Source organism: Neoarius graeffei, chromosome 15 (genome assembly GCF_027579695.1).
Source record: "Neoarius graeffei isolate fNeoGra1 chromosome 15, fNeoGra1.pri, whole genome shotgun sequence".
In the NCBI taxonomy this organism is placed as follows: Eukaryota; Metazoa; Chordata; class Actinopteri; order Siluriformes; family Ariidae; genus Neoarius; species Neoarius graeffei.
Genome location: NC_083583.1, coordinates 52959552 through 52981951, shown reverse-complemented (window position 1 = coordinate 52981951; position 22400 = coordinate 52959552). Strand labels below are relative to the sequence as shown.

Sequence of the window (22400 nt, the reverse complement as noted above, 5' to 3'; positions counted from 1 at the left end):
ACGCACAGAGATTCTTCCAGATTGTCTGAATCTTTTGATGATATTATGCACTGTAGATGATGATATGTTCAAACTCTTTGCAATTTTACACTGTCGAACTCCTTTCTGATATTGCTCCACTATTTGTCGGCGCAGAATTAGGGGGATTGGTGATCCTCTTCCCATCTTTACTTCTGAGACCCGCTGCCACTCCAAGATGCTCTTTTTATACCAGTCATGTTAATGACCTATTGCCAATTGACCTAATGAGTTGCAATTTGGTCCTCCAGCTGTTCCTTTTTTGTACCTTTAACTTTTCCAGCCTCTTATTGCCCCTGTCCCAACTTTTTTGAGATGTGTTGCTGTCATGAAATTTCAAATGAGCCAATATTTGGCATGAAATTTCAAAATGTCTCACTTTAGACATTTGATATGTTGTCTATTTTCTATTGTGAATACAATATCAGTTTTTGAGATTTGTAAATTATTGCATTCCGTTTTTATTTACAATTTGTACTTTGTCCCAACTTTTTTGGAATCGGGGTTGTAGTTTCGAGCACAATTGTTAAAGTCCTGGGTCCCAGCAGAATACTAAACAGACAACACTGTCCTCACCTGAGCCACAGATCTCATTTCCAAGTCCAGTGTCATCACTCATGGAAGAATCACTCTCCTAAAACATAGATAATCAACACAGTGCCAGTCAATAATCAAACCTACAGTGTCTTGCAAAAGTATTCATCCCCTTCATGCTTATCCCGTTTTGTCGCATTACAAGCTGGAATTAAAATGGATTTTTGGAGGGTTAGCATCATTTGATTTACACAACATGCCTACAACTTTAAAAGGTGCAAATTGTTGTTTTATTGTGACAAAAACAATAATTAAAATGAAAAAAAAAAAAGAAATCTGGAAATGAAAAAACAGAAATCTATAGCTGCAAGTCTCTTGGGGTATGTCTCTATTAGCTTAGCACATCTAGCCACTGGGACTGTTGCCCATTCCTCAAGGCAAAACTGCTCCAACTCCTTCAAGTTAGATGGGTTGTGTTGGTGTCCAGCAATCTTCAAGTTATACCACAGATTCTCAATTGGATTGAAGTCTGGGCTTTGACTAGGCCATTCCAAGACATTTAAATGTTTCCCTTTAAACCACTCCAGTGTAGCTTTAGCAGTACATTTAGGGTCATTGTCCTGCTGGAACGTGAACCTTCGTCCTCATCTCAAACCTCTGGCCGACTCAAACAGGTTTTTCTCCAGAATTGCCCTGTATTTAGTGCCATCCATCTTTCCTTCAGTCCTGACCAGCTTTCTTGTCCCTGCAGATGAAAAATATCCCCACAGCATGATGCTGCCACCACCATGCTTCACTGCAGGATGGTGTCCTCAGGGTGTTGGGATTGCGCCACACATGGCATTTCCCATGATGGCCAAAAAGTTCAATTTTATTCCTATTTGACCAGAGAATCTTCTTCCATGTGTTTGGGGAGTCTGCCACATGCTGATGGGCAAACTTCAAATGTGTTTTCTTAAGTAATGGCTTTTTTCTGGCCACTCTTCCATAAAGCCCCACTCTGTGGAGTGTATGGTATAAAGTGGTCCTATGGACAGATACTTCCATCTCCTCTGTGGATCTTTGCAGCTCCTTCAGTGTTATCTTTGGTGTCTTTGTTGCATCTCTGATTAATGCCCTCCTTGCCCAGTCTGTGAGTTTTGGTGAGTGGCCTTCTCTTATCAGGTTTGTAGTGGTGCCATTTTCTTTCCATTTTGCTATAATGGATTTAATGGTGCTCCATGGGATATTCAAAGTTTGGGATATTTTTCATGACCCAACCCTGATCTATACTTCTCCACAACTTTGTCTCTGGCCTGTTTGGAGGCTCCTTGCTTAGTTGTGTTGCAGAGTCAGGGTCCTTCCAGAACAGGATGATTTATACAGACATTGTATGACAAATCATGTGACACTTTGATTGCACACAGGTGGATCTTAAAGGAGATATACAGAACCATGGCCTTACTTTTTGTTTTTAAATGCCTTGAGACCTCAAGAATGGCATAGGAATAGTTTTAAGCATTAACAATAAATCTAATATAGTAATTTTTATAATTAAAGTGATTCATATGGGTAGCGGTCTGAGTGAATGACATTGACATTTGTGATGTCACAGCGGGAAGGCTATCGGTCTCGTTGCCACTTCCGCTATACTAAAACACAGAGCTGACTGCAACTCCGATCCTCCATTTTGAGCTAATTTATTGCCATGCCACGTAGATGTGTTGCTGGCTGGTGCAGCAACACGACAAAAGGTGGATTTATGTTGCATTCATGGCCCAAGAATGTTCAAACTGCAATGATTAAGACGCGTTTTGTGAGAAATTCAAGGACTGGGCACCTAAAAAGTGGTCTGTCCTCTGCTCTGCACATTTTACTGAAGACTCGTACGAGACCTCTGATCTCTTGAGGAGCGTTGGCTATAAGCCCATATTGAAAGAGGGTGCAGTACTAACAATTAAAGGAAAAGGAAAATAAGTTCAGTTGCACCGGTTCTCCCAGAGTGTGAGCCGAGCAGTAATGGCGGAGTACTCAGTATGGAGAAAATGGAGAATGAGTGAACCGGTCGTCAGATTTCTCTGCTGGATATACTTTTTTTTTTCCCTGCTGGATATGCTTACCTCAGTAGCAATATCTCGCCCTTATGTGGAAGAAGCGAATGAACGAAGAACTGAAATTCAGATTGATTCAAAACAAATCAGCCATAAGATTGGCCTTCAAGAAGCGAGAACACAGACGGGTAATCTGCGACTCTCATTTGGTTACCGTACATGACAAAAACAACAACACTCGTTGTTTACCTGCATTTAGATTAATACATGTAACTTGTATTGTGTGTTTAAGTTACCGGTATAAGATTATTTAATTTGCTTCAGAATGTGATTGTCTCAGTTCATCGGATTATTTAATTAGCTTTTAACGTTTTATCAGTGGAAATGCATGCATGTACAGGATAGTTATAACACCTATCCTGTTTCAATGAGTCACATGAGACTGTCAGTTCAATTCCATCCAATTCTCTAGACGGCTTTGTTCTCTGGCTTTATTTCGTAAGGTGGGGGCCTCTGTGGCCGACGTGTTATTGTCAGATTCACTTTCCGATGGTTCGAACTGATACGGTTCTACGTGTATAGCAGTAGCATGTACACACACTCCAATTTCAGGACTATCACAGTCATAGATGTGCTACTATCTGAGGAATCCGAAGAATCTGCAATAAATCCGAACAACGAGGCCATTGCAACCACTTTTGCCTGCCGAGTCTGGCTTTGGTCTATAGCACCGGCTCCTGCTGTTACATCACCCACCCAGGGCTGGCTGGCTCAGCGGGGCAGCTCGAATGCCAACTTTGCGGTCGGTTTTAACACTCTATTCCCAATTATGCAGCATACAAGAGTCAAGGATGGAGATACTATCCACTCAGAAATGTATTTAAAAATAAAGGTTCTGCGTATCTCCTTTAATCAACTAATTATGTGACTTATGAAGTGAATTGGTTGGACCAGCTCTTATTTGGGGGTTTCATACAAAAGGGGGTGAATACCTATGCACACTCCAGATTTCTGTTTTATCTTGATTTTTGTTTGTGTCACAAGAAAACAAAGCTGTAGGCATGTTGTGTAAATCAAATGGTCCTAACCCTCCCAAAACCCCATTTTAATTCCAGCTTGTAATGCGACAAAACAAGACAAACGCCAAGGGGGATGAATACTTTTGCAAGACACTGTACATCACAGAGCTCAGATTTTCTGAGCTGAAATATTCAAACCTTCATGATTGTAGATGCTGAGAGATCGGCAGCACTTGTATTGCTTGGTGTGAGAGTCTGGAGCTCCTTCTTCACTATGGTGAGGTAATATCCTGTGCCCAGACGAGCTTTTAGGAAAAGTGGCGAGCCGCAGCAGCACAACTTCCCCTGAGAGATAATGGCGATGCGGTCGCCAAGGAGATCCGCCTCATCCATGTAATGTGTGGACAAAATGATAGTGCGGTCTGAAAATAATAAAGAGGCTTATCGTATAATGTGAAGGACTCGCTATTACATTTTATATTTCTATATATACACTAACTCAAAGGGAATGAAACGCAACCCAAACAGAACAACCTTTGCGGTATTTGAGCAGTAGGTCCCAGATACCACGTCGTGAATAGGGGTCCACTCCAGCAGTAGGCTCATCCAAGACAACAACTTTAGAACCTCCTATAAAGGCTATAGCGACCGAGAGCTTCCTCTGCATGCCTCCTGGAAAAAATAAAAAGTTGAGTAATGATTAAGGCAAGTATCACTGAGTAAACAGAAACATGGCTTTCTCTTGCATTCTGACACAGCGAATGAACTCTATTGACAAGAGCACCTGAGAGGTTCCTGGTTTGATCGTGCCATTTGTGTAACAGTCCTACATCTTCCAGCAAGGAAGCCATCTCCTCTTTAACCTCAGCACTGCTCATGCCTTTAAGACGGCCATAGAACCATACATGCTCTTCGACAGTGAGCCTAGAGAATAAACAGTCATTAAAACCACGATATATAACTTTTATTTATATGAATATGCATTTCAGGTTTCACATTTATGGTCTTACATTGGGAAAAGAACATTGTGTTGGGGGCACACTCCCAGAGTTCGACGGATGATGTCCATATCTGTGCGAATATCTCTGCCCTTTATATAAACCGTGCCAGCAGTTGGGGGGAACAGCCCAGTCAGAATGGACCTGTCATGAGAAGCCAGTTCTAAGAGGCTGTATATAACGAATCTGATGCTAACAGTGTTCGAAACAAAATATCTGATGAACTTCGCAAGTCTGCCGCTTACATTGTTGTTGTCTTGCCAGCTCCATTATGACCCAGGAATGACGTGATATGACCCTCATAGAACTTGAGGCTCAGATGATTGACAGCAAGTTTGGCCCCTTTTTTATAAATTTTCACCAAGTCATGTATGGCAACTCCAAGGACGAGATGAGAAGGTTCTGGTTCGATTTGATCTGTAAAAGAACAGTTAGAATTAATAAGTTATCCCAAAATCTAATTTTGTAGAGTTGAATTTAGTATCCAGTGGTGCTTGAAAGTTTGTGAACCCTTTAGAATTTTCTATATTGCTGCATATATATGACCTAAAACATCAGGTTTTCACACAAGTCCCAAAAGTAGATAAAGAGATCCCAGTTAAACAAATGAGACAAAAATATTATACTTGGTCATTTATTTATTGAGGAAAATGATCCAATATTACATATCTGTGAGTGGCAAAAGTATGTGAACCTTTGCTTTCTATCTGGTATGACCCCCTTGTGCAGCAATAACTGCAACTAAATGTTTCCGGTAACTGTTGATCAGTCCTGCACACCGGCTTGGAGGAATTTTAGCCCATTCCTCCGTACAGAACAGCTTCAACTCTGGGATGTTGGTGGGTTTCCTCACATGAACTGCTCGCTTCAGGTCCTTCCACAACATTTCGATTGGATTAAGGTCAGGACTTTGACTTGGCCATTCCAAAACATTATATTTATTCTTCTTTAACCATTCTTTAGTAGAATGACTTGTGTGCTTAGGGTCGTTGTCTTGCTGCATGACCCACCTTCTCTTGAGATTCAGTTCATGGACAGATGTCCTGACGTTTTCCTTTAGAATTCACTGGTATAATTCAGAATTCATTGTTCTGTCAATGATGGCAAGCCGTTCTGGCCCAGATGCAGCAAAATGGGCCCAAACCATGATACTACCACCACCATGTTTCACAGATGGGATAAGGTTCTTATGCTGGAATGCAGTGTTTTTCTTTCTTCAAATATAACGCTTCTCATTTAAACCAAAAAGTTCTATTTTGCACAGTGGTGTAGTGCTTAGCACTGTCACCTCACAGCAAGAAGGTCCTGGGTTCGAGCCCAGCAGCCGACAAGGGCCTTTCTGTGTGGAGTTTGCATGTTCTCCCCGTGTCCGCGTGGGTTTCCTCCGGTTTCCCCCACAGTCCAAAGACATGCAGGTTAGGTTAACTGGTGACTCTAAATTGAGCGTAGGTGTGAATGTGAGTGTGAATGGTTGTCTGTGTCTATGTGTCAGCCCTGTGATGACCTGGCGACTTGTCCAGGGTGTACCCTGCCTTTCGCCCGTAGTCAGCTGGGATAGGCTCCAGCTTGCCTGCGACCCTGTAGAAGGATAAAGTGGCTAGAGATAATGAGATGAGATGAATGAGTCCAAAGGTATGCAGGTTAGGCTAATTGCTGGCTCTAAATTGACCCTAGGTGTGAATGTGAGTGTGAATGGTTGTCTGTGTCTCTGTGTCAGCCCAGCGATGACCTGGCGACTTGTCCAGGGTGTACCCCGCCTTTCGCCCATAGTCAGCTGGGATAGGCTCCAGCTTGCCTGTGATCCTGTAGGACAGGATAAGCAGCTACAGATAATGGATGGACTTCTATTTTGGTCTCATCCGTCCACAAAACATTTTTCCAGTAGCCTTCTGGCTTGTCCACGTGATCTTTAGCAAACTGCAGACAAGCAGCAATGTTCTTTTTGGACAGCTTTGGCTTTCTCCTTGCAACCCTGCCATGCACACCATTGTTGTTCAGTGTTCTCCTGATGGTGGACTCATGAACATTAACATTAGCCAACGTGAGAGAGGCCTTCAGTTGCTTAGAAATTACCCTGGGGTCCTTTGTGACCTCGCCAACTATTACACGCCTTGCTCTTGGAGTAATCTTTGTTGGTCGACCACTCCTGGGGAGGGTAACAATGGTCTTGAATTTCCTCCATTTGTACACAATCTGTCTGACTGTGGATTGGTGGAGTCCAAACTCTTCAGAGATGGTTTTGTAACCTTTTCCAGCCTGACGAGCATCAACAACGCTTTTTCTGAGGTCCTCAGAAATCTCCTTTGTTTGTGCCATGATACACTTCCACAAACATGTTGTGAAGATCAGACTTTGATAGATCCCTGTTCTTTAAATAAAACAGGGTGCCCACTCACACCTGATTGTCATCCCATTGATTGAAAACACCTGACTCTAATTTCACCTTCAAATTAACTGCTAATCGTAGAGGTTCACATACTTTTGCCACTCACAGATATGTAATTTTGGATCATTTTCCTCGATAAATAAATGACCAAGTATAATATTTTGTCTCATTTGTTTAACTGGGTTCTCTTTATCTACTTTTAGGACTTGTGTGAAAATCTGATGATGTTTTAGGTCATATTTATGCAGCAATATAGAAAATTCTAAAGGGTTCACAAACTTTCAAGCACCACTGTATGTTGCTAGTAATGTGTTCTTACTGTCTGGTTGATCACACGGTGCTGGAGGAACGGGCATGTCAGCCTCCAGTGGTACCCCTCCCCAGTAATTTAACTGGAAGATAAAATACCAAGGCCTGGGAATACCATACTGCCCTGAAAAAAGGAAAACAAAATCATAACATGAAAAGGTCAGACATAAATAAATACCTAAAATTTGTATCTATGAATGATATAATTTAATGTTAATTATTAGTCATTTTCACAAACATTAATAAACATTCTTGATATGCAAAAATAAAAAAAGGACACAGACTTGTCTTTGACCCATATATCTTCCCAACAGTATAACGACGCCTGACCTGGGAACACAGCTTCAATGTACCAAGTGGCCACTCCATAGATGAAGGCATCCACATACAACATTATGATTGAGGTAGTGAAGTTGTATTCGTCTCCTTCAGTAGGACTGGACAGAAGATTGAACCACTGAATACCCACTCCTTGCTCTTCATATTGAGAGAAGTACTCACAGCCAAATCCAAAGGCTACTGGAGAGAGGAAGCTCTACAGGATAAATAAAACAATTCTAGAGAAATCTGAATACCATTTTCCACCTTACAAAAAAAAAGTTAAATAATAATAATAATAATAATAATAATAAATGTCAAGTTTTATATGCAAATGAGTGACAAATGAAAAACACCACAAGTATCTTTGTACACGGTTTCCCTATCTTTATGTCTGGTTGTAATCTTAGAAGAGATGATTACCATCAGAAAAGAAATGTCCCCTCGTAGTCAGACTAATTTTGCAATTGAATGAGCTGTAACAACAGAAGAGCGCATAAGATTACACTCCTGTCAGCCAAGAACAGCAATCTGAGGCTACATTCAGCACAGTGTCACCAAACCTGGATAGCTAAAGCTTAGAAAAACATCACCTGGCCTTTTTCCAATCTTCATTTACCTACTTTAGGTGAATCTATGCCCACTGTATCCTCAGATTCCTGTTCTTGGCTAAGATGAGGGGAACCCAATGTGGACTTCTACTGTTGTATCCCATTAGTTTTATCCCATTGTGTAGCATGTCGTGAGTTCCGAGATGCTTTTCTGCTCAACATGGTTGCATGGAGTGGTTATTTGAATTACCATGGCCTTTTTATCAGCTCAAAGCAGACTTGCCAATTTCCTCTGACCTCTCACTAACAAGCCATTTTTGACCACAGAACTACTGCTCAGTGGATGATTTTTTCCCCCCTCCCAACCATTTTGTGTAAATTCTAGAAAGACAGTTCTCATCTCATTTCATTATTTGTAGCCGCTTTATCCTGTTCTACAGGGTCGCAGGCAAGCTGGAGCCTATCCCAGCTGACTACGGGCGAAAGGCGGGGTACACCCTGGACAAGTCGCCAGGTCATCACAGGGCTGACACATAGGCCAAGTTTACATTAGACCGTATCTGTCTCGTTTTCTTCGCGGATGCACTGTCCGTTTACATTAAAACGCCTGGAAACGCCGGGAAACGGGAATCCGCCAGGGTCCACGTATTCAATCCAGATCGTGTCTGGTCCGGTGCTGTGTAAACATTGAGAATACGCGGATACGCTGTGCTGAGCTCTAGCTGGCGTCGTCATTGGACAATGTCACTGTGACATCCACCTTCCTGATTCGCTGGCGTTGGTCATGTGACGTGACTGCTGAAAAACGGCGCGGACTTCCGCCTTGTATCACCTTTCATTAAAGAGTATAAAAGTATGAAAATACTGCAAATACTGATGCAAATGCTGCCCATTGTGTAGTTATGATTGTCTTTAGGCTTGCCATCCTTCCACTTGCAAGTGGTAAGTGACGCGCATGCCCGATATGCACTAGGATCACACACACAGCGGTTCAGTCCCGAATCACTGCTCGTGCACTTCACTCGCACGCTCTGTGAGCTGCGCAGGGCCGGACTGCGCACCCTCCAGAGGGCACTTGCTGTTCAGAGCGGAGTGATTTGGAGCGCAGGATGCCTGCGGAGCCGAGCGTATCCGTGTATTGGCGTTGCTGTGTGCACGCGAATCGTGTATTGGCGTTGCTGTGTGCACGCTAATCGTTTTTAAAACGTTAATCTGATGATCCGCTGATACGGTCTAATGTAAACCCCACCATAGACACAGACAACCATTCACACTCACATTCACACCTACGGTCAATTTAGAGTCACCAGTTAACCTAACCTGCATGTCTTTGGACTGTGGGGGAAACCGGAGCAAACCCACGCGGACAACATGCAAACTCCGCACAGAAAGGCCCTCGCCGGCCACGGGGCTTGAACCCAGGACCTTCTTGCTGTGAGGCGACAGCGCTAACCACTACACTGCCGTGCCGCCCTAGAGAGACAGTTGTGTGTGAAAATTTCAAACGAGCCCATCTGGCACCACCACCCATGGCAAAGTTAGTCACTGAGGTCACATTTTTTCAGCATTCTGATGTTTGATGTGAAAAATTACTGAAGGTTTTGACCTGTATCTGCAAGACTTTATGCACTGTGCAGTACCCATATGACTGGTTGATTCAATAACTGTATGAATGTGCAGGTGTGTAGCTGTTCCTAATTAAATGGACAGATTGTGTATTTCCTGTAAACTTAAACGTAGATGTCACTTTGGTTACTGTTACTATTGATAAACTTTTTTTTTGTTAATATACACTCATTTTAAATTTGATGCCTGCAACACATTCCAAAAAAGTTGGGACAGGTACATGTTTACCATTGTTACATCACCTTTTCTTTTAACAACACTCAGTACACATTTGGGAAATAAGGACACTAATTGCTGAAGTTGTGAAAGTGAAATTCTTTCCCATTTTTGCTTGATATGCGACTTCAGTTGATCAGCGGTTCGGGGTCTCTGTTGTTGTATTTTGCGCTTCATAACGCACCACACATTTTTAATGGGAGTCAGGCAGGCAGGCCAGTTTAGCACCTTCACTCTTACTACGAAGCCACATGTGCAGAATGCTTGCTGGAATAAGCAGGGACATCCTTGAAAAAGGCGTTGTCTGTATGGCAGCAGGTTGCTCCAAAACCTCCATATACCTTTACAGATGTGCAAGTTACCCATGCCATCTCAGATGCTGGCATTTGAACTTTGCACTGGTAACAATTTTGATGGTCCATTTCCTCTTTAGCCCGGCAGACATGACGTTTATGATTTCCAAAAACAATTTGAAATATGTACTCGTCAGACCACAGCACACTTTTCCACTTCATACAGTGGTGCCTGAAAGTTTGTGAACCCTTTAGAATTTTCTGTATTGCTGCATAAATATGACCTAAAACATCATCAGATTTTCACACAAGTCCTAAAAGTAGATCAAGAGAACCCAGTTAAACAAATGAGACAAAAATATTATACTTGGTCATTTATTTATTGAGGAAAATGATCCAATATTACATATCTGTGAGTGGCAAAAGTATGTGAACCTCTAGGATTAGCAGTTAATTTGAAGGTGAAATTAGAGTCAGGTGTTTTCAATCAATGGGATGACAATCAGGTGTGAGTGGGCACCCTGTTTTATTTAAAGAACAGGGATCTATCAAAGTCTGATCTTCACAACACATGTTTGTAGAAGTGTATCATGGCATGAAAAAAGGAGATTTCTGAGGACCTCAGAAAAAGCGTTGTTGATGCTCATCAGGCTGGAAAAGGTTACAAAACCATTTCTAAAGAGTTTGGACTCCACCAATCCACAGTCAGACAGATTGTGTACAAATGGAGGAAATTCAAGACCATTGTTACCTTCCCCAGGAGTGGTCGACTAACAAAGATCACTCCAAGAGCAAGGCGTGTAATAGTCGGCAAGGTCAAAAAGGACCGCAGGGTAACTTGTAAGCAACTGAAGGCCTCTCTCACATTGGCTAATATTAATGTTCAGGAGTCCACCATCAGGAGAACACTGAACAACAATACTGTGCATGGCAGGGTTGCAAGGAGAAAGCCACTGCTCTCCAAAAAGAACATTGCTGCATGTCTGTAGTTTGCTAAAGATCACGTGGACAAGCCAGAAGGCTATTGGAAAAATGTTTTGTGGACAGATGAGACCAAAATAGAACTTTTTGGTTTAAATGAGAAGCGTTATATTTGGAGAAAGGAAAACACTGCATTCCAGCATAAGAACCTTATCCCATCTGTGAAACATAGTGGTGGTAGTATCATGGTTTGGGCCTGTTTTGCTGCATCTGGGCCAGGACGGCTTGCCATCATTGATGGAAGAATGAATTCTGAATTATACCATCAAATTCTAAAGGAAAATATGTCAGGACATCTGTCCATGAACTGAATCTCAAGAGAAGGTGGGTCATGCAGCAAGCCAATGACCCTAAGCACACAAGTCGTTCTACCAAAGAATGGTTAAAGAAGAATAAAAGTTAACATTTTGGAATGGCCAAGTCAAAGTCCTTGTTACGTTATTGTTTCCTACTGGGTTCTATTTCTTACAACTAAAAGAAGACAGAGACGGTATCGGGTTGACCATTTACTTAGGCCAAGTTTACATTAGACCGTATCTGTCTCGTTTTCTTCACGGATGCACTGTCCGTTCACATTAAAACGCCGGGAAATGCCGGGAAACGGGAATCCGCCAGGGCCCACGTATTCAACCCAGTTCGTGTCTGGTTCGGTGCTGTGTAAACATTGAGGATACGCGGATACGCTGTGCTAAGCTCTAGCTGACGTCGTCATTGGACAACGTCACTGTGACATCCACCTTCCTGATTCGCTGGCGTTGGTCATGTGACGCGACTGCTGAAAAACGGCGCGGACTTCCGCCTTGTATCACCTTTCATTAAAGAGTATAAAAGTATGAAAATACTGCAAATACTGATGCAAATACTGCCCATTGTGTAGTTATGATTGTGTTTAGGCTTGCCATCCTTCCACTTGCAAGTGGTAAGTGACTTGCGTATGCCCGATATGCACTGGGATCACACACACAGCGGCTCAGTCCCGAATCACTGCTCGTGCGCTTCACTCGCGTGCTCTGTGAGCTGCGCAGGGCCGGAGTGCGCACCCTCCAGAGGGCACTCGCTGTTCAGGGTGGAGTGATTTGGAGCGCAGGATGCCTGCGGAGCCGAGCTGCTGAGGAGAAATTTACACATTACACATTTACACATTTCAACTTACGTGACGTCTAATTAGTCATGTGATTAGCGTATCCGTGTATTGGCGTTGCTGTGTGCACGCGAATCGTGTATTGGCGTTGCTGTGTGCACGCTAATCGTTTTTAAAAACGTTAATCTGATGATCCGCTGATACGGTCTAATGTAAACCCCACCTTAGAAGCCTGTACCGGAAAACTGGGTACCTCCCAAATGGGTCCGTGGTACAACATCACCTAGAATTAACATTCCATTACAGCATACCTCCCCCTTAAGTTATATTCCCCACTGAACACACAGTTTCCACTGGTGACCTAACTGGCATCTTACATACACACTCTTCTCAATAAACATTACTCATAGTCCTGAAAGACAATCTCTAAACCCTTGAAATACAACCATTACTTTAAAGAAACTCTTAAATGCATCAACATGAATCACATATACCCCAAATGCACAAACATGAATTACTTTCTTTTCAACACAATTGAACTCAATTCCATCTTTTCTCTTTTTTTTTCCGAACACATATTAGTCCCACAAGTCTCTTATAAATCCAAATGTCTGGGAGGGCGTGAGACTCGGCCTGAAGCAGTGATGTATGTGTTGGTTGTATCTGTATGTGTGTCTCTGCTTGTTTCCATAGTGTTGTGTGCAGGTGTGCCTATGTTACCTGGCTCTGGGGTGACAGCAGGTGTCTCAGTTATGTCAGGTGTAGATGTCTGAGTGTTGTGAACTGGGCGCATGTGTGTGCGGTTACGCCTAACTGGACCTTCATCAGTACTAATGATGTATGATCTAGGTGTTGACGCTTTCTGCACAACTGTCCCTTGTTTCTTTTCTCTTAGCAGCCAAACCTCTTGGCCTGACTGCAGCTGCGGCAGGACACGAACTCAGTGGTGCTGGTTATACCGGCACTGCTGGTTCTCCTTCACCCGCCTTTCCACCTTCCGGAACTGCCTGATGCTTGGCCATCGAGGCTGCAGTGCCACTGGAACCTGGGGGGATGTCAGAGCGAATCTGTCTCCCCATGAGGAGCTGTGCTGGAGAGTAGCCACTCTCCAGAGGTGTGGCGCGGTATGTCTGCAGCGTCCTTGCTTTGTCACCTCCCTTCCACAGTCCTTTGACTGTGGCAACAGCCCGCTCCGCCTCTCCGTTGGCCTGCGGGTATCTGGGGCTGCTGGTCACATGGGTAAATCCATACAATCTGGCAAAGGACTGGAACACTGAACCGCTGTACTGCGGCCCGTTGTCAGACATGACAGTTTCTGGGGTCCCATGGCGACTGAAGACGTCCTTGAGTGCAGCCACCACTGTCTCAGCAGTAGCCTCTCTGAGGTGGGCTACTTCTATGTAGCGTGAAAAATAGTCCACTACAAGCAAGTAAGTTCTCTTTTCCCAAAAGAACAGGTCTGAGCCGACTCGTTGCCAGGGTCTCTCTTGCACGGCTGTCGTCAGCAACGGCTCTCTCTGTTCTGCCCGATGCTGCGAACAGATGCTACAGTTCTCCACCATCTGCCTGATGTGGACTGACAGTCCTGGCCACCAGACTGACTGGCGGGCCCTAGCTCGGCATTTAACAACCCCTTGGTGCCCACTGTGCAGACATTGAAGAATCTCTCTTCTCAGCTCACCAGGAATCACGATTCTTTGACCTCGGAGGAGCAGCTGTCCATTCAAGGTGAGGTTATCTTTCTCTGGCCAGAAGGGAGTCAGCTCAGGGGGCAGTGCATGTCTTTCTGGCCATGCGGTCTCACAGTACCTGATCAGTTGTGTACAGACTGGGTCAGCTTTTTGTTTCGCGGCAATTTCTTTCAATTGGTTCCCTGTGGCAGGGAGGCTCCGAGTGACCGCATCCAGGAAAACTTTGACCTCGGCCTCATTCTCTTTTTCTTCTGGCGTGAACGTGTGTGGAATCGGGGCTCTGGACAAAGTGTCTGCTGTTATCAGGCTCTTCCCTGGCACATGCACGATGTCAAAAGAGAACCTCAGCAGTCTCAGCCTAAATCTCAGCACTCTCGGCGGGAGTTCATTGAGAGCCTTGGTGCTCAGCAATGGCACTAGGGGCTTGTGGTCTGTCTCCAGCCTGAATTTCAGTCCCAGCAGGTACGAAGACAAGCGCTCACATGCCCACGTAGCTGCCAGAGCTTCCTCCTCAATCTGAGCATAGTGTCTTTCAGTGTCTGACATGCCTCATGAGATGAACACTATCGATTTCCATGCTCCGTCTGGCTGCCGCTGGGTGAAGACGCCCCCGAGTCCCAAGGATGAGGCGTCTGCCGACACACATGTCTCTGCTGTTGGTGAGTAGGCAGCCAGCACCTGTGTCGAGCTCAGCTCTGACTTAAATTTTTTGAATGCTTCCTTCTGTGGCGCTCCCCAGCACCACTCGTTCTTCCCACACAGCAGATCTTTGATTGGGCGTGTAGACGACGTGAGGTGTAGCAGGAACTTGCTGAGATAGTCTGCCATGCCCATGAGTCTTTTCACCCCTTCAACGTCCGTTGGTGCTGGCATCTCTTGTATGGCTTTGATCTTCTTGGGGTCCGGTGTCACGCCGTCCACGGAGACCCGGTGGCCCAGGAACGTAATGCAGTTTTTGCCAAACTCACATTTCTCCCCATTCAATGTCGGTCCCTCCTCCTGGAGTTTCTTTAGGATGTGACAAAGTCTCTCATCATGCTGAGCCTTGCTCTCACCATACACCAGAATGTCATCGGCGTGACACACTGCGCCTGCACACCCCTCCAGCATCTGCACCATATGCCGCTGAAAGTGTTCGGGTGCAGCGGAAATCCCGAACGGCAAGCGGTTGAAGGCATATCGCCCGAATGGGGTGATGAAGGTCGTCAACAGCTTACTTTCCTCTGCCAGCGGGATTTGCCAGAAGCCAGAGGTGGCATCCAGCTTTGTGAATGCTTTCGCCCCCGCTAGCATGCCCAAGGTGTGATCTACGGCTGGGAGGATGTGTAGTTCCCTCAAAACCCACTTGTTTAGTTGAGTTAGGCCCACACACAGCCGTATCTTTCCATTGGGCTTCGGCACTACGACCATCCCTGCGCACCAGGGTGTGGGTTGTGTCACCCTGGAGATGACACCCATGCTGACCATATGGTCCAGTTCAGTTCTTACTTTGTCGCGGAGGGGGAGAGGCACGCGCCGTGGAGAAGACAGCGCATATGGGACGGCTTCCGAACCCAGGGCAATTGTGTAGGGTTCCTTTAATTTCCCTAGCCCGGTGAACACAGTGGGGAACAGTGCCTTGAAGTCCTTCTGCTGTGCTTCCACTGCATGGACGCGCTGCACCAGATTGAGGGCCATGATTGCTGGGAGGCCTAACAGAGGCTTGACAGTTCATTGACAACATAAATGTCCTGTTTAGTTGTTCTGCTTTTCAATGACAGGTTCCCTTTAAAACACCCCTCAACCTTAAGTCTGTGGTGCCCTGGGCCGTACAGCACTTTCCTTGACTGTTTCAGTGCCCCATTGATTCTGCTGGAGTAGGTGCTACTGGGAATCGCGGTGACTGCAGTCCCCGTATCCAGCTTGAATGCCGTCGCCTCCCCATTTAACAGCAACACTCCGACCCATTCATCCTCTCCTCTTGACTTCACTTCTCCCAAGAAAGTGAATTCCTCCTCCTCACCTCTCGTGTAATCCTGTGTGATGTTGTGCACACTTTTGGCTGACCTGCATTTTTTAGCGTAATGTCCCTTTTTGTGGCATTTTCTACATTCTGCGTCACGAGCAGGGCATTCTTTCCAGAGATGTTTTTTTACATTCCCACATTTGCCACATCCTGTTGTCTGATTGTCTGTTTTCTCATATACAACTTTATGTCCTTTCTGTGGTTTCTTTGTGATGGCTTCCACCTGTCCTGCTGTTTGCTCAATCCCCCTCAGCACCGGCTGTTGTTTCTTCACTGCCGCACTTTGTCTGATTCAAGTTATGGCTTTTGCTAGGGTGAGTTCTGCGTCTAACTGTAAACTTTCAGACAGCTTCGCATCTTGAATTCCCACCACTATTCTGTCCCTTATTAACTCCTCTCTCAGACCTCCGAACTCACAATGTTCAGCTAACGCATCCACTGCAGTAATAAAAGACTCCACACTCTCACCCGGTTGCTGGTTCCGACGATTGAAGCAGGCTCTTTCGTATATCACATTCCGCTTGCTGATGCAGTGTTTTTCAAACACCGCGATGACTGCTGCGTACGATGTCTTTTGTACTTCTGTCAGCGGCAGTACATTGAAAATATCTTCAGCCTCATCCCCCGCCGAATACATAAAAGCGTTGACTTGAAACTCCTGTGACTGTTTGTCGAGCCCTGATGCGATTCTGTAGCGTTCAAACCGTTTAACCCATCTCGGCCACTTGTTGGGGTTTGAGAAGTCAAACTTAGTCGGCGGGAAATACTGAGGTAGCTGTGCCTGAGCTAACTGCACCGCTTGTTGCGCTTGTTGCTGCGCTGGTCGGTTTTCCTCACTCATTTTCCCCTCGTCGTCCTTCCTTCTTTTTTCATTGTCACTGCTTCGGTTTAAGCTACATTAACTACCACTAATCTGACACCATGTTACGTTATTGTTTCCTACTGGGTTCTATTTCTTACAACTAAAAGAAGACAGAGACGGTATCGGGTTGACCATTTACTTAGAAGCCTGTACCGGAAAACTGGGTACCTCCCAAATGGGTCCGTGGTACAACATCACCTAGAATTAACATTCCATTACAGAACAGTCCTTACCTTAATCCAATTGAAATGTTGTGGAAGGACCTGAAGCGAGCAGTTCATGTGAGGAAACCCACCAACATCCCAGAGTTGAAGCTGTTCTGTACGGAGGAATGGGCTAAAATTCCTCCAAGCCGGTGTGCAGGACTGATCAACAGTTACCGGAAACGTTTAGTTGCAGTTATTGCTGCACAAGGGGGTCACACCAGATATTGAAAGCAAAGGTTCACATACTTTTGCCACTCACAGATATGTAATATTGGATAATTTTCCTCAATAAATAAATGACCAAGTATAATATTTTTGTCTCATTTGTTTAACTGGGTTGTCTTTATCTACTTTTAGGACTTGTGTGAAAATCTGATGTTTTAGGTCATATTTATGCAGAAATATAGAAAATTCTAAAGGGCTCACAAACTTTCAAGCACCACTGTATCAGTCCATCTCAGATGAACTCAGTTCCAAAAAATTTGGCAGCGTTTCTATATGTTGCTGATGTATGGCTTTTGCGTTGCGTAGTATATTCAGCAAAGAACCGTGCTTACCAACACCAGTTTTCTGAAGCATTCCTGAGCCCATGTAATAACATCCTTCATACAATCATGTTGATTTTTAAAGCAGTGCCGCATGAGGGCTCAAAGATCCCGGTCTTCAATGTGGGTTTTCGGCCTTGCCCCGTACATGCAGAGATTTCTCTGAATCTTTTGATGATATCATGGATTGTCGATGGTGAAATCCCTAAAATCCTTGCAACTGTATGTTCAGAAGTATTTTTTGTAAACTGTTGAACTATTTGCCCATGCAGTTTTTCACAAAGTGGTCAACATCATACCATCCTTGCCTGTGAATGACCGAGTCTTTCCAATTATCGATTAACCTGTTTACCTGTAGAATATTCCAAACAGGTGTTTGTTTGAGCATTCCACAACTTTCCCAGTCTTTTGTTGCCCCGTCCCAACTTTTTTGGAACGTGGTGCAGGCATCAAATTCAGAATGAGTGTATATTTTAAAAAAGTTTCAGTTTGAACATTAAATATATTGTCTTTATATTGTATTCAGGTGAATATAGGTAAAAATTATTTGCAAATCGTTGCGCTCTGATTTTATTTACGTTTTACTTAGCATCCCAACATTTTTGGAATCAGAGTTTTATTATTTAAAAAAAATAAATAAAAATACACAGAAAGCAACATTTCTTCCTGGTAACAGAAAACAGATCTTCCGAATGACGTTATGGATTCTTCTTGTTCCCGTATAACTAAAAGACAGACATGTAACTCAGTTTAAAACTCACTGCTAGTATTCTGTGTGTGCTGGTCAGATATTCCCTCCAAGCCACACAAAGCACGTAGGGCAGGTAGAGAGAGAAGTAGATGAGGCCTCCACAGGCTGCTGCCAGATTGGCCCGAGAGAAGAACGTGCTGATGAGGAAGCACAACATGATTGTGGCTGTAGCAAAGGCGGCCAAGAAGAAGATGATCACCGCAGGGTCACTATAGGGCAAGATATCTCCCAACTGAAGGGAAAAAAAAATCAATACTGTTTTACAAGAGAGACAACAACCATGTTAGATTTTTTTTTAACACATTACTTCATAGATTACTTACAGTGAGGCCAAAAGTCCATAACGAACCGTTTTTAATTTCATCAGTCACGGTTCTCAAAGTGGGGTCTGGGGACCCCAGGGGTTTGTGCAGATGCGCAGCTTGTGAACAGGCAAGGCAGGCAACTGCTTGGGACCCCCTGGCCCAGGGGCCCCCCGAGAGTCGGGGCCCGAGGGCTTATTTCATTATCTCTAGCCGCTTTATCCGGTTCTACAGGGTCGCAGGCAAGCTGGAGCCTATCCCAGCTGACTACGGGCAAAAGGCGGGGTACACCCTGGACAAGTCACCAGGTCATCGCAGGGCTGACACAAACACAGACAACCATTCACACTCACATTCACACCTACGGTCAATTTAGAGTCACCAGTTAACCTAACCTGCATGTCTTTGGACTGTGAGGGAAACCGGAGCACCTGGAGGAAACCCATGTGGACACAGGGAGAACATGCAAACTCCGCACAGAAAGGCCCTCACCGGCCCCGGGGCTCGAACCCGGATCTTCTTGCTGTGAGGCGACAGCGCTAACCATTACACCACTGTGCCGCCGAGGGCTTATTTATTTTGTTTATTGTTTTTATTGTTCTTTACCGTTGTATTTTCACATTTGGAATTTAAAAAACTTTGGTTTCATACATTTTTCGTTGGTGTCAGATTATTTATAACGTATTGGTGATGAACACTGGTCAGAAGGGCCCCCTGGAAATTTTTGCTTGGGGCCACAACAGACTCTAGAATCGCCTCTGGGTTTGTGAAGCATACTTTTTTTCTTTTTTTTTTAAATTGAGCTCTTATACGAATTAGTTCATTTGACTGGTCACAAATAGAATACAAAGAGAAATCTCAGTCATTCAAAAACAAGGTGGCCTCATTTCCACAGATGCTCAGGAATTTATTTGACAGGCTTTGAAACCCCCGAATTAAGAAAATCTAATCCAACTATTTCAAGTTATATTTCTTAAAAGACTCCAGAATATTCAGCTATATTTAAATAATCACAGTACTTCATACCTGCTCGAAAGAGCTAAAAAAGCAATTTGTTTCAGTTTTAAATCGGACAACAATTTCATAAAATTAACTCTTGAATATTTTCACCTAAATTCTGATACCTGATTAAATAAAAACGATTCTTGGTAATAGAATTTCATTTGGATCCTAGTATGCTTTTTACTGTTTATACTCACCCTATTTTTTTTTCTTCCAGTTTTAGGATTATCACTTATAAATATGTGATGCTGAGATATTATACCCACCTTGAGTGCAGTAATGAGAAGGCCGGAGCTGAAGAGAAAAGGCAGGTAACTGCTGATGAACCAACTGAGCCAGAGTGTTCCCGAGCCCAAGCCCATGATCTTCATAGTCTCCTTCAGTCGTGCCTCTTTTTCATACACCACGCCTTTAATGATCATTGCTACTGAGTAGATCCACGCCAGCGTCATGAAGAGAGGAAGCGAACGATTCAAGACTCGCAGAAAGCTGTAAAGAAACAGAGCGGAAGGAAGAGTGAAGTTAACGGCTTGGTTTGCTCTTTACAGTGGTGCATGAAAGTTTGTGAACCTTTTAGAATTTTCTATATTTCTGCATAAATATGACCTAAAACATCATCAGGTTTTCACACAAGTCCTAAAAGTAGATAAAGAGAACCCAGTTAAACAAATGAGACAAAAATATTATACTTGGTCATTTATTTATTGAGGAAAATGATCCAATATTACATATCTGCGAGTGGCAAAAAAGTATGTGAACCTCTAGGATTAGCAGTTATTTTGAAGGTGAAATTAGAGTCAGGTGTTTTCAATTAATAGGATGACAATCAGGGGTGGCACGGTGGTGTAGTGGTTAGCGCTGTCGCCTCACAGCAAGAAGGTCTGGGTTTGAGGCCCGTGGCTGGCGAGGGCCTTTCTGTGTGGAGTTTGCATGTTCTCCCCGTGTCCATGTGGGTTTCCTCCGGGTGCTCCGGTTTCCCCCACAGTCCAAAGACATGCAGGTTAGGCTAACTGGTGACTCTAAATTGACCATAGGTGTGAATGGTTGTCTGTGTCTATGTGTCAGCCCTGTGATGACCTGGCGACTTGTCCAGGGTGTACCCCGCCTTTTGCCTGTAGTCAGCTGGGATAGGCTTCAGCTTGCCTGCGACCCTGTAGAACAGGATAAAGCGGCTAGAGATAATGAGATGAGATGAGGATGACAATCAGGTGTGAGTGGGCACCCTGTTTTATTTAAAGAACAGGGATCTATCAAAGTCTGAGCTTCACAACACGTTTGTGGAAGTGCATCTTGGCACGAACAAAGGAGATTTCTGAGGACCTCAGAAAAAGCGTTGTTGATGCTCATCAGGCTGGAAAAGGTTACAAAACCATCTCTAAAGAGTTTGGACTCCACCAATCCACAGTCAGACAGAGTGTATACAAATGGAGGAAATTCAAGACCATTGTTACCCTCCCCAGGAGTGGTCGACCAACGACGATCACTCCAAGAGCAAGGCGTGTAATAGTCAGTAAGGTCACAAAGGACCACAGGGTAACTTGTAAGCAACTGAAGGCCTCTCTCACATTGGCTAATGTTAATGTTCATGAGTCCTCTATCAGGAGAACACTGAACAACAATGGTGTGCATGGCAGGGTTGCAAGGAGAAAGCCACTGCTCTCCAAAAAGAACATTGCTGCATGTCTGCAGTTTGCTAAAGATCACGTGGACAAGCCAGAAGGCTATTGGAAAAATGTTTTGTGGACGGATAAGACCAAAATAGAACTCTTTTGGTTTAAATGAGAAGCATTATATTTGGAGAGAGGAAAACACTGCATTCCAGCATAAGAACCTTATCCCATCTGTGAAACATGGTGGTGGTAGTATGGTAGTCCTCGCCGGCCACGGGGCTCGAACCCGGACCTTCTTGCTGTGAGGCGACAGCGCTAACCACTACACCACCGTGCCGCCCATTTTGAAAATGTAAAAGACAAAAATAAAAAGTAGTTTTTGCTTAAAATATAAAAGGGAAATGAGTCATTTTTAACTTTATGCCTTTTGGAGATCATTTCATCTTCAACTTGCTTAACTGTTCACAGTAACAGCAATTTTGACCAGGGGTGCCCAAACTTTTGCATATCACTGTATAATACAAAGCATGGATCTTTTATTCACAGATATGTGATTTTCTATGAAATATCAATAGTGAATTAATAAAGTAAACATATAAATGCAGGTAAGATATTTTAATTCTGAATTTCGGCAGGCCAAACATTTAATTGTTTTATATTTCTTAATTTTTTATCCGTGATGCATCATCCGTATGAAATCGGTAACCAGTCTGTAATATACGTACTGAAACATCCGTGAGCAATCTGAAAATTATTAGCATCCGTAACCACCCCGTATTTTGTATCCTTTTTTATTATATTTCCATAGTCCGTGACCTATCCGTATTATATCAACCACCGGAGTATGTGCATGGGTTGTTTTGAAGTCCAAGCTGTACAGTATGACCCGGAATAATGTGCTACTACTTGGAAAAAACTTCTGTGGCAGCGGGGGCGTGGCCAAGCGGTGGTTCGTGAATGGAGGGCGGGGTCAGGGAAGCAGAGTGGCAAAGTCAGTACACCTGTTGTCGATTAATGTTGTTTGTGTGTTTGGCAATGAAGACAGAAGGTAGAAAAGGAGGGAGAG

The 22400-nt window shown here is 44.0% G+C and overlaps 1 protein-coding gene across 2 annotated transcripts in view; it reads right to left on the bottom strand.

Moving 5' to 3' along the window:
* The window catches only part of abca7 (ATP-binding cassette, sub-family A (ABC1), member 7), an 89922-nt gene that overhangs the window by 39194 nt on the left and 28328 nt on the right, over nucleotides 1-22400 (bottom strand). For both annotated transcript variants that reach the window (XM_060941607.1, XM_060941606.1), the window contains 10 exons: nucleotides 19991-20213; nucleotides 18431-18652; nucleotides 7625-7829; nucleotides 7305-7418; nucleotides 4845-5016; nucleotides 4612-4743; nucleotides 4386-4525; nucleotides 4136-4273; nucleotides 3800-4023; nucleotides 595-652 (listed from right to left, as the gene is read on the bottom strand). In XM_060941607.1, coding sequence (XP_060797590.1) covers nucleotides 595-652; nucleotides 3800-4023; nucleotides 4136-4273; nucleotides 4386-4525; nucleotides 4612-4743; nucleotides 4845-5016; nucleotides 7305-7418; nucleotides 7625-7829; nucleotides 18431-18652; nucleotides 19991-20213 — 1628 coding nt within the window. The remainder of the gene's footprint in view (nucleotides 1-594; nucleotides 653-3799; nucleotides 4024-4135; nucleotides 4274-4385; nucleotides 4526-4611; nucleotides 4744-4844; nucleotides 5017-7304; nucleotides 7419-7624; nucleotides 7830-18430; nucleotides 18653-19990; nucleotides 20214-22400) is intronic.